Source organism: Oncorhynchus tshawytscha, linkage group LG12, assembly GCF_018296145.1.
Source record: "Oncorhynchus tshawytscha isolate Ot180627B linkage group LG12, Otsh_v2.0, whole genome shotgun sequence".
In the NCBI taxonomy this organism is placed as follows: domain Eukaryota; kingdom Metazoa; phylum Chordata; class Actinopteri; order Salmoniformes; family Salmonidae; genus Oncorhynchus; species Oncorhynchus tshawytscha.
The window spans coordinates 10,530,458-10,542,613 of NC_056440.1; the positions used below are offsets into that span (position 1 = coordinate 10,530,458).

Consider the following 12,156-nt stretch of genomic DNA (forward strand, 5'->3'; position numbering starts at 1 on the left):
TGGCTCTGTGCTGTCTCTGACACGTATGGCTCTTTGCTGTCTCTGACACCTGTGGCTCTGTGCTGTCTCTGACACGTGTGGCTCTGTGCTGTCTCTGACACTTGTGGCTCTGTGCTGTCTCTGACACGTGTGGTTCTGTGCTGTCTCTGACACGTGTGGCTCTTTGCTGTCTCTGACACGTGTGGCTCTGTGCTGTCTCTGACACGTGTGGCTCTGTGCTGTCTCTGACACGTGTGGCTCTGTGCTGTCTCTGACACGTGTGCCTCTGTGCTGTCTCTGACACGTGTGGCTCTTTGCTGTCTCTGACACCTGTGGCTCTGTGCTGTCTCTGACACGTGTGGCTCTGTGCTGTCTCTGACACGTGTGGCTCTATGTGCTGTCTCTGACACGTGTGGCTCTATGTGCTGTCTCTGACACGTGTGGCTCTGTGCTGTCTCTGACACGTGTGGCTCTGTGCTGTCTCTGACACGTGTGGCTCTGTGCTGTCTCTGACACGTGTGGCTCTTTGCTGTCTCTGACACCTGTGGCTCTTTGCTGTCTCTGACACCTGTGGCTCTGTGCTGTCTCTGACACGTGTGGCTCTGTGCTGTCTCTGACACGTGTGGCTCTGTGTGCTGTCTCTGACACGTGTGGCTCTGTGCTGTCTCTGACACGTGTCAGATGCGTTAAATCTGTCAAAGAGCGCTTCACTGTCATCGACTGTCACCTGGTGTACTGTTTCCTTCAACTTTGTTGCGGTGTCTTTTATTATTGGTATTTCTCATCCAGAGACGACAGGACAGAAGCAGATATCAGAGTCTGTGGGTAGCTGTCTGTCTGTCTGTCTGTCTGTCCGTCCGTCCGTCCGTCCGTCCGTCCGTCCGTCCGTCCGACAGTCCGTCCGTCCGTCCGTCCGTCCGTTGTCTCTTCCTATAGCGGAGGTCTGATCTACCATCCTGAGCAGTGGTGTGTGATTGGTTAGTAGAAAAGCTATGTCAGGCAACCTGAAGGGGTGGGGGGTGTGGATTAAATATCTCTCAAAACAGGAAGACAATTGACAGATATAATGATTAATTATTAGTTAGGGAGGATAAGTAAGTTAAATAACTATATCTGGTCACAACAAATCAACGAGAGGTAATTAAGCCATTAAAAGTGCTAGATGGTTTTAGACTAGTTGAAGCATGGTAGAGGCCTACTCCTTAATGTGGGTTGGTTTACCACATAAACTGAATATATTCGCTTTTAAATCACTTAAGATTTTAAAAAAGTGTCTGATAAATGTCCATATTACTCTACAACGGCCTCTCTCCTGTGATTAGGGGTACATCGGGTCCCAGTGAACAATGCAGGATCTAATAGTTGTAATAGTTGGTTTAGGTAATAGTTAGGTAATAGTTGGGATAGGTAATAGTTGGGTTAGGTAATATTTGGGTTAGGTAATATTTGGGTTAGGTAATAGTTGGGTTAGGTAATATTTAGGTAATAGTTGGGATAGGTAATAGTTGGGTAGTAGTTGGGATAGGTAATAGTTGGGTTAGGTAATAGTTGGGTTAGGTAATATTTAGGTAATAGTTGGGATAGGTAATAGTTGGGTAGTAGTTGGGATAGGTAATAGTTGGGTTAGGTAATAGTTGGGTTAGGTAATATTTAGGTAATAGTTGGGATAGGTAATAGTTGGGTAGTAGTTGGGATAGGTAATAGTTGGGTTAGGTAATAGTTGTGTTAGGTAATATTTAGGTAATAGTTGGGATAGGTAATAGTTGGGTAGTAGTTGGGATAGGTAATAGTTGGGTTAGGTAATAGTTGGGTTAGGTAATATTTAGGTAATAGTTGGGATAGGTAATAGTTGGGTAGTAGTTGGGATAGGTAATAGTTGGGTTAGGTAATATTTAGGTAATAGTTGGGATAGGTAATAGTTGGGTTAGGTAATATTTGGGTTAGGTAATAGTTGAGTTAGGTAATATTTAGGTAATAGTTGGGATAGGTAATAGTTGGGTTAGGTAATAGTTGGTTTAGGTAATATTTAGGTAATAGTTGGGATAGGTAATAGTTGGGTTAGGTAATAGTTGGGTTAGGTAATAGTTGGGTTAGGTAATAGTTGGGATAGGTAATAGTTGGGTTAGGTAATAGTTGGTTTAGGTAATAGTTAGGTAGTAGTTGGGTAATAGTTGGGTTAGTTAATAGTTGGTTTAGGTAATAGTTAGGTAATAGTTGGGTAATAGTTAGGCTAGGTAATTTTAAACTTCCCAACCTCCCTAACCCTCCCTCCCTCCCTTACCTTCCCACCCTCCCTAACCCTCCCTCCCTAACCCTCCCCTCCCTAACCCTCCCTCCCTCCATAACCTTCCCTCCTCCCTATCCCTCCCTTCCTCCCTCCCTAACCCTCCCTCCCTCCCTCCCTCCCTCCCTCCTCCCTCCCTCCCTCCCTCCCTCCCTCCTCCCTCCCTCCCTCCCTCCCTCCCTCCCTCCCTCCCTCCCTCCCTCCCTCCCTATCCCTCCCTTCCTCACCTCCCTAACCCCTCCTCCCTCCATAACCTCCCTCCCTCCCTCCCTCCCTCCCTCCCTCCCCTCCCTCCCTCCCTCCCTCCCCTCCCTCCCTCCCTCCCTCCCTTCCTCACCTCCCTAACCCCCCTCCCTCCATAACCCCCTCCCTCCCTCCCTCCCTCCCTCCCTCCCTCCCTCCCTCCCTCCCTCCCTCCCTCCCTCCCTCCCTCCCTCCCTCCCTCCCGCCCTCCCTAACCTTCCCAACTTCCTAACTATCCCTCCCTAGCCTTCCCACCCTCCATAACCCTCCTTCCCTCCCTCCCTCCCTAACCTTCCCTCCCTCCATATCCCTCCCTCCCCTTACGTCCTCAATCTGCAGTCAAACCCTAGGTACTTTGTTCTCTTCTCTCTCCCCATCTCCCAAACTGTTGTCCAGGGCAACGGTTGTCATGACGACACTGTCATAATCATGTAGGAGACAGCTGGCTGGTGATTGGTCATCGGAAGGTGTCACTTTCTGGGGAGAGTACTCGGAATGGTGTGGGGGAAAGTGTGTGTGTGCCTGCGTGTGTGATGCGTGTCAAATGAGGCTTCTAATAGAACTGTTGAGAGAGAGAGAGAGAGAGAGAGAGAGAGACAGAGAGACAGGGAGGGGAGGGAGGGAGGGAGGGAGGGAGGGAGGGAGGGAGGGAGGGAGGGAGGGGAGATGGGGGGAGGGAGGGAAGGGAGATGGGGAGGGAGGGAGGGAGGGAGGGAGGGAGGGAGGGAGGGGGAGGAGGGAGGAGGGAGGGAGGGAGGGAGGGAGGGAGGGAGGGAGGGAGGGAGGGGGAGGGAGGGAGGGAGGGAGGGAGGGAGGGAGGGAGGGGAGGAAGGGGAGATGGGGAGGAAGGGGAGATAGAGGAAGGGGGAGAGAGGAAGGGGAGATGGGGAGGAAGGGGAGATGGGAGGAAGAGATAGGGGGAGGAAGGGGAGATGGGGAGGGAGGGAGGGAGATAGGGAGATAGGGAGATAGGGAGATAGGGAGATAGGGAGGAAGGGGAGATGGGGAGGAAGGGGAGAGGGAGATAGGGAGGGGGAGAGAGGGGAAGGGGAGAGAGGGAGGGAGGGGAGATGGGGAGGAAGGGGAGATGGGGGGGGAGGGAGGGAGGGAGGGAGGGAGGGGGAGGAAGGGGAGATGGGGAGGGAGGGAGGGAGATAGGGAGGGGAGATAGAGAGGGAGGGAGAGAGGGAGGGAGGGAGATAGGGAGGGGAGATAGGGAGGGAGGGAGGGAGGGAGGGAGGGAGGGAGGGAGGGAGGGAGGGAGGGAGGGAGGGAGGGAGGGAGGGAGGGAGGGAGGGAGGGAGGGAGGGAGGGAGGGAGGGAGGGGAGATAGGGAGGGGAGATAGAGAGGGAGGGAGGGAGAGAGGGAGGGAGGGAGATAGGGAGGGGAGATAGAGAGGGAGGGAGGGAGGGAGGGAGGGAGGGAGGGAGGGAGGGGAGATAGAGAGGGAGGGAGGGAGGGAGGGAGGGAGAGAGGGAGGGAGGGAGATAGGGAGGGGAGATAGAGAGGGAGGGAGAGAGGGAGGGAGAGAGGGAGGGAGGGAGGGAGGGAGAGAGGGGAGGGAGGGAGGGAGATAGAGAGGGAGGGAGGGAGGGAGGGAGGGAGGGAGGGAGGGAGGGAGGGAGGGAGGGAGGGAGGGAGGGAGGGAGGGAGGGAGGGAGGGGGGAAAAAAAGGGTTCCTGTCATGGTGTAATGGCATTTTAGAGTAGCTTTTACCTCACTCAGCGTGACAGCACCGGAAACTCTTCTGTAAACAGTAAACCCACTTAGCAGCAGATGCTGACGTGCCTCTACAGTACAGAACAACCCAGACTGGGTTGAAGTATACAGCCTTCGTTGACTCATAGCAGTCTCCTGTTAAGTAGAAAACACACCGTGCCGACGAGGGGCTTAAGGTAGAGGATGGCCGGCTGTGAACAGTGTCGATTCAACACGGATAAGTAGAATCGTTGGGAAGGAACAGATTTGACCCTGTATTACCACATGTTATGTGTCCGACAGAAACAGTCGAGTCAAGAGGATTACCGTAGTTGTGGCTTCTTCATAATGTTCTCTATGGTGTACTGTACACTATGTGCTTTTGTGGGGCGCAACGTTCCTGCAGGGTTTCTGTGAGGGTCTGATGCATACACTTTTGTGTATTTGTGTAAAATATATGTGTTTTCAGACTTGTCTCTGACGATTGTGTGTGTGTGTGTGTGTGTGTGTGTGTGTGTGTGTGTGTGTGTGTGTGTGTGTGTGTGTGTGTGTGTGTGTGTGTGTGTGTGTGTGTGTGTGTGTGTGTGTGAGAGAGAGAGAGTGGGTAAGTAGAGCTCTGCAGAATGATTAGCAGACATGGTGTGTTTGTAACTTTTACCCAGAGTTCTCTCTGACCGTTCAAGCCATGTTCCTCTCCTCTGGCTCAGCGCGAGCGTGTGTGTGTGTGTTTTCTAAATTGATTCAAAATTACAGTCCTCAGCTCATCCACCCCTCAACTCTATCACTCCAGAAGAATCTCTTCCAGTTTTAACCAGTTTTCTCACCTTTTGCTTTGACCTCATCTGACATTCAGTGCGTTCAGAAAGTATTCAGACCCCTGGACGTTTTCTACATGTTGTTACGTTACAGCCTTGTTCTAAAATGGATTCAATCAATTTGGTTCCTCATCAATCTATTATGAAAAAGAGAAAACAGGTTTTTATACAATTTAGCAAATGTATTGAAAATAAATCAACAGAAATACCTTATTTACGTAAGTATTCAGACTCTTTGCTATGAGACTCGAAATTGAGCTCAGGTGCATCCTGTTTCTGTCATGGTTCCACCTGTCACCAGAGGGCAGCAGAGACCGTCCTAGAGACATTAACGACACTCAGGTTGTCATGGTTCCACCTGTCACCAGAGGACAGCAGAAACCGTCCTAGAGACATTAACGACACTCAGGTTGTCATGGTTCCACGTGTCACCAGAGGACAGCAGAGACCGTCCTAGAGACATTAACGACACTCAGGTGTGTCTTATTTACTCATGATGATTTCCCAGTTTAAAAAGGTGTGTTTTCTGTTGTGCAGAAGATTGAATTGTTCACCGCGTGTTTGTTTCCTGACTGAGTTCCAGACTTAGTGTTTGTTGTTTTTCAAGTGTACTGTGATATTGCGGTTACCGTTTCTCAGTAAAATATTATGTTTATCCTTAACCACTGATTCCTTGTGTGGTCTCTTATCTTCGCCAACCTCACCACGTCACAGTTTCCATTGATCATCCTTGAGATGTTTCTACAACTTAATTGCAGTCCACCTGTGGTAAATTCAATTGATTGGACATGATTTGGAAAGGCACACACCTGTCTATATAAGGTCCCACAGTTGACCGTGCATGTCAGAGCAAAAACCAAGCCATGAGGTCAAAGGAATTGTCCATAGAGCTCCGAGACAGGATTGTGTTGAGGCACAGATCTGGGGAAGGGTACCAAAAATGTCTGTAGCATTGAAGGTCCACAAGAACCCAGTGGTCTCCATCATTCTTAAATGGAGGAAGTTTGTAGTTCAAAGACTCTCTCCTAGAGCTGGCCACCCGACCAAACTGAGCAGTCAACGGAGAAGGGCCTTGGTCAGGGAGGTGACCATGAACCCGATGGTCACTCTGACAGAGCTTCAGAGTTCCTCTGTGGAGATGGGAGAACCTTCCAGAAGGACAACCATCTCTGCAGCACTCAAACCAATCAGGCTGTTATGGTAGAGTGGCCAGACGGAAGCCACTCCTCTGGGAGACTAGTCAGGATCGAAAGAAGGATGGCGCAAATGGTGCAAAGTACAGAGAGATCATTGATGAAAACCTGCTCCAGAGCGCTCAGGACCTCAGACTGGGGCGAAGGTTCACCTTCCAACATGACAACGACCCTAAGCACACAGCCACGATAACGCAGGAGTGGCTTCGGGACAAGTCTCTGAATGTCCTTGAGCGGCCCAGCCAGAGCCCGGACTTGAACTTGATCTCTCGCTGGAGAGACCTGAAAATAGCTGTGCCGCTGCCCCCCCCCCATCCAACCTGACAGAGTTTGAGAGGATCTGCAGAGAAGAATGGGAGAAATTCCCCAAATACAGGTGTGCCAAGCTGGTAGCGTCATACCCAAGAAGACTCAAGGCTGTAATCGCTGCCAAAGGTGCTTCAACAAAGTACTGAGTAAAGGGTCTGACTACTACTGAGTAAAGGGTCTGACTACTACTGAGTAAAGGGTCTGACTACTACTGAGTAAAGGGTCTGACTACTACTGAGTAAAGGGTCTGACTACTACTGAGTAAAGGGTCTGACTACTACTGAGTAAAGGGTCTGACTACTACTGAGTAAAGGGTCTGACTACTACTGAGTAAAGGGTCTGACTACTACTGAGTAAAGGGTCTGACTACTACTGAGTAAAGGGTCTGACTACTACTGAGTAAAGGGTCTGACTACTACTGAGTAAAGGGTCTGACTACTACTGAGTAAAGGGTCTGACTACTACTGAGTAAAGGGTCTGACTACTACTGAGTAAAGGGTCTGACTACTACTGAGTAAAGGGTCTGAATACTTATGTAAATGTGATATTTCAGTTATTTATTTGTTATACATTTTCAAAGATTTCAAAAATTCTGTTTGTGCTTTGTCATGATGAGATATTGTGATGTCATTATGGGGTATTGTGATGTCATGATGAGATATTGTGATGTCATTATGGGGTATTGTGTGTAGATTGATGAAGGGAAAAAACGATTTTAATGAATTTTAGAATAAGGTCAAGGGGTCTAAATACTTTCGTAATGTACTGTAAACAGACCTTCAACCTCATCTGACCTAGATATACAGACCTTTATCCTCATCTGACCTACATACATACTGTTCACATCTTTAACCTCATCTGACCTACATACAGTGCCTTGCGAAAGTATTCGGCCCCCTTGAACTTTGCGACCTTTTGCCACATTTCAGGCTTCAAACATAAAGATATAAAACTGTATTTTTTTGTGAAGAATCAACAACAAGTGGGACACAATCATGAAGTGGAATGACATTTATTGGATATTTCAAACTTTTTTAACAAATCAAAAACTGAAAAATTGGGCGTGCAAAATTATTTAGCCCCTTTACTTTCAGTGCAGCAAACTCTTTCCAGAAGTTCAGTGAGGATCTCTGAATGATCCAATGTTGACCTAAATGACTAATGATGATAAATACAATCCACCTGTGTGTAATCAAGTCTCCGTATAAATGCACCTGCACTGTGATAGTCTCAGAGGTCCGTTAAAAGCGCAGAGAGCATCATGAAGAACAAGGAACACACCAGGCAGGTCCGAGATACTGTTGTGAAGAAGTTTAAAGCCGGATTTGGATACAAAAAGATTTCCCAAGCTTTAAACATCCCAAGGAGCACTGTGCAAGCGATAATATTGAAATGGAAGGAGTATCAGACCACCGCAAATCTACCAAGACCTGGCCGTCCCTCTAAACTTTCAGCTCATACAAGGAGAATACTGATCAGAGATGCAGACAAGAGGCCCATGATCACTCTGGATGAACTGCAGAGATCTACAGCTGAGGTGGGAGACTCTGTCCATAGGACAACAATCAGTCGTATATTGCACAAATCTGGCCTTTGTATCTTTATGTTTGAAGCCTGAAATGTGGCAAAAGGTCGCAAAGTTCAAGGGGGCTGAATACTTTCGCAAGGCACTGTACATTCTGTTCACACCTTTAACCTCATCTGACCTACATACATACTGTTTACATCTTTAACCTCATCTGACCTACATACATACTGTTTACATCTTTAACCTCATCTGACCTACATACATACTGTTTACATCTTTAACCTCATCTGACCTACATACATTCTGTTCACATCTTTAACCTCATCTGACCTACATACATACTGTTTACATCTTTAACCTCATCTGACCTACATACATACTGTTCACATCTTTAACCTCATCTGACCTACATACATACTGTTCACACCTTTAACCTCATCTGACCTACATACATACTGTTCACACCTTTAACCTCATCTGACCTACATACATACTGTTTACACCTTTAACCTCATCTGACCTACATACATACTGTTCACATCTTTAACCTCATCTGACCTACATACATACTGTTTACACCTTTAACCTCATCTGACCTACATACATACTGTTTACACCTTTAACCTCATCTGACCTACATACATACTGTTCACATCTTTAACCTCATCTGACCTACATACATACTGTTTACACCTTTAACCTCATCTGACCTACATACATACTGTTCACACCTTTAACCTCATCTGACCTACATACATACTGTTTACACCTTTAACCTCATCTGACCTACATACTGTTCACATCTTTATCCTCATCTGTTATTTTTCTCTTTCTCTCTACCTGTTTTCCTTCCTCACTCTCCTTTGCTTTCTTTCTCCATCTCTCTCTCTTTCTCTCTCTCCATCTCTCCTTCCATCTTTCTTTACCTCCATCCCTCTCTTTTTGTAGGAGGCTCAGACCACTGTTATCCATAATCCAATGGATGGAACTAAGGTACACCCCCCTCTCCTCTCTTCTCTTCTCCTCTCTTGTCCCTCCCCTCTCCTCTCCTGTTCTCTCCCCCCTGTCCTCTCTTCTCCTTTCCTCTCCTTCCCTCTCCTCTCCTCCCCTGTTCTCTCCTGTCCTCCCATTCGTCTGTTCTGTTTGATATTTTTCCCTCCCTTTCTGCGTCTTTGTGTGCGGGACATCACAGAGCCGTGTCATCACAGAGCCGTGTCATCACAGAGCCGTGTGCTGTGTCATCACAGAGCCCTGTGCTGTGTCATCACAGAGCCCTGTGCTGTGTCATCACAGAGCCCTGTGCTGTGTCATCACAGAGCCCTGTGCTGTGTCATCACAGAGCCGTGTGCTGTGTCATCACAGAGCCCTGTGCTGTGTCATCACAGAGCCCTGTGCTGTGTCATCACAGAGCCCTGTGCTGTGTCATCACAGAGCCCTGTGCTGTGTCATCACAGAGCCGTGTGCTGTGTCATCACAGAGCCGTGATTTTTTTATTTTACCTTTATTTAACGAGGCAAGTCAGTTAAGAACAAATTCTTATTTTCAATGACGGCCTAGGAACAGTGGGTTAACTGCCTGTTCAGGGGCAGAACGACAGATTTGTACCTTGTCAGCTCAGGGGTTTGAACTCGCAACCTTCCGGTTACTAGTCCAACGCTCTAACCACTAGGCTACCCTGCCGCCCCCTGCCGTGTACTGTTTGTGTACTGTTTGTGTACTGTTTGTGTACTGTTTGTGTACTGTTTGTGTACTGTTTGTGTACTGTTTGTGTACAATTATGCACAGTTATTTATGTTTTATCCAGCAGCCCGCCCAGCACAGTCCCTCCCTAATAGCGTGTGTGTATATGAATATGTAGGTGTGTGTGTGTTTGAGTGAAGACCATTTTTAAAACACCAATGTCAACTGGAAACAAATGGTTTGTTCGGTTGAACTTTGATAAAAAATAGTAGCATATTGAGTTAATTGAATGTGCTCAATATTAGTCTCTACACTCTTAGAGAAAAAGGTGCTTTCTAGAACCTAATAGGGTTATTCTGCTGTCCCCATAGGAGAACCCTTTGAAGAAGCCTTATTGGTTCTAGGTAGAACCCTTTTGAGTTCCATGTAGAACCCTTCCCACAGAGGGTTCTACGTGGAACCCAAAAGGGTTTTACCTGGAACCAAAAAGGGTTCTCCTATGGGGACAGTTGAGAACCCTTTTGAAACCTTTTTTTCCTAAGAGTGTATAGTTCTTCAGGGACTTGCATGTGCTACTGACCGTAACGGACAGACTTACAAAGCATACAGTATGTTTGTTTGTACCAGTTAACACCTCGCATTCACTAATCTTTCAAATCAAACCACTAAATGTCAACCCCTTGATGTTTTACTGAGGTACAAAGTGACTTTACACTGAGGCAAACCCTGTGAGCGTCTACAGTGTTTGTGTTCATACAGTATTTATCTACTGGTTTCATTACCATCTCCCCCTTGTCTATTTGTCTTTCTATCTATCAATCTGTTTGTCAGTGACACAGTTTTTTGTGTTAGATGTAGCCTATGCAGTAGATCTACTATCTACTATCTGTGTCCTTAAATGGCTCCCTTTTTCTATGTAGTGCACTCCTTTTGACTAGGGTCCATCGGGTAGTGCACTAGGCCCATAGGGCTCTGGTCAAAAGTAGTGCACTATATATTGTGGGGAATAGGGCTTGATTTGGGACGAATCCTACGTCTGGGAGGAGAATAACAAGCCGAGTCTAATAGAATTGTAATGGTTGTATCATTTATCTACGGTGTTGATTAGGTCCGTTCATATCAGGAATTTGTGAATTTTGTTCAGAATGATTTTGGGGTTCAGAATTCCGCATGCGCGCGCGCGCACACACACACACACACACACTCACACAGGTGACCTATTCTCTCTTCCTCACGAGACACACCCTCCATCACACACTCTCCTCTGTGGAATTCTCCAGTGTAGAAGTTTTCCAAATGAGACCAACGTATCCATGTCCTACCAAGGGAATATAAAGCCCTTTAAATACACTAATTGGAAATCAGAGCTCCTTAGTCTGAATCCCAAACAGCACCTTATTCCCTAAAGAGTGCAAGGAGTTTGACCAGGGCTCATAGGGTTTTGGTCAAAAGTAGTGCACTAAGTAGGGAATAGGGTGCCATGCAGGCCCGAAGTCTTAAACTCTTCCTCTGGCAGGTCAGGGGGGAGAGACACAGCATCCTGTGGAGAGCAACACATTACAGGTTACTGGGGGAATGGATGAGATTAATGTAGGGGAATGGATGAGATTAATGTAGGGGAATGGAAGAGATTAATGTAGGGGAATGGAAGAGATTAATGTAGGGGAATGGAAGAGATTAATGTAGGGGAATGGAAGAGATTAATGTAGGGGAATGGAAGAGATTAATGTAGGGGAATGGAAGATTCATGATGGATGAGATAATGTAGGGAATGGAATGGAATGGAGAGATTAATGTAGGGGAATGGATGAGATTCATGTAGTGGAGGGGAATGGATGAGAATTCATGTAGGGAATGGATGAGATTCATGTAGGGGAATGGATGAGATTCATGTAGGGGAATGGATGAGATTCATGTAGGGAATGGATGAATGGAAGATTCATGTAGGGAATGGATGAGATTCATGTAGGGGAATGGATGAGATTCATGTAGGGGAATGGATGAGGGAATTCATGTAGGGGAATGGATGAGATTCATGTAGGGGAATGGATGAGATTCATGTAGGGGGAATGGATGAGATTCATGTAGGGGAATGGAAGAGATTCATGTAGGGGAATGGATGAGATTCATGTAGGGGAATGGATGAGATTCATGTAGGGGAATGGAAGAGATTCATGTAGGGGAATGGAAGAGATTCATGTAGGGGAATGGAAGAGATTCATGTAGGGGAATGGAAGAGATTCATGTAGGGGAATGGATGTCACATTGATTCAACACAGATTCTAGATCATATTTCTATGACAGAAGTGAGCAGGAGGGGAGGAAGCTGTAGGTGTGAATTAATGTTTCCTCAGGCAAGGGAAGGCAACGCAAGGCCGTGTTAACACCCACACTCTGGTGGTATTAGGCACACACACACGCGCACG

The 12,156-nt window shown here is 47.1% G+C and overlaps 1 protein-coding gene across 18 annotated transcripts in view; it reads left to right on the plus strand.

The window, feature by feature from the left end:
- The window catches only part of LOC121847918 (calcium/calmodulin-dependent protein kinase type II subunit beta-like), a 138,121-nt gene that overhangs the window by 114,061 nt on the left and 11,904 nt on the right, over positions 1 to 12,156 (plus strand). For 13 of the 18 annotated variants that reach the window (XM_042331319.1, XM_042331317.1, XM_042331318.1 and 10 more), the window contains one exon: positions 8,999 to 9,043. The exons of the other annotated variants lie outside the window; for them this stretch is intronic. In XM_042331319.1, coding sequence (XP_042187253.1) covers positions 8,999 to 9,043 — 45 coding nt within the window. The remainder of the gene's footprint in view (positions 1 to 8,998; positions 9,044 to 12,156) is intronic. 18 annotated transcript variants of the gene reach the window in all.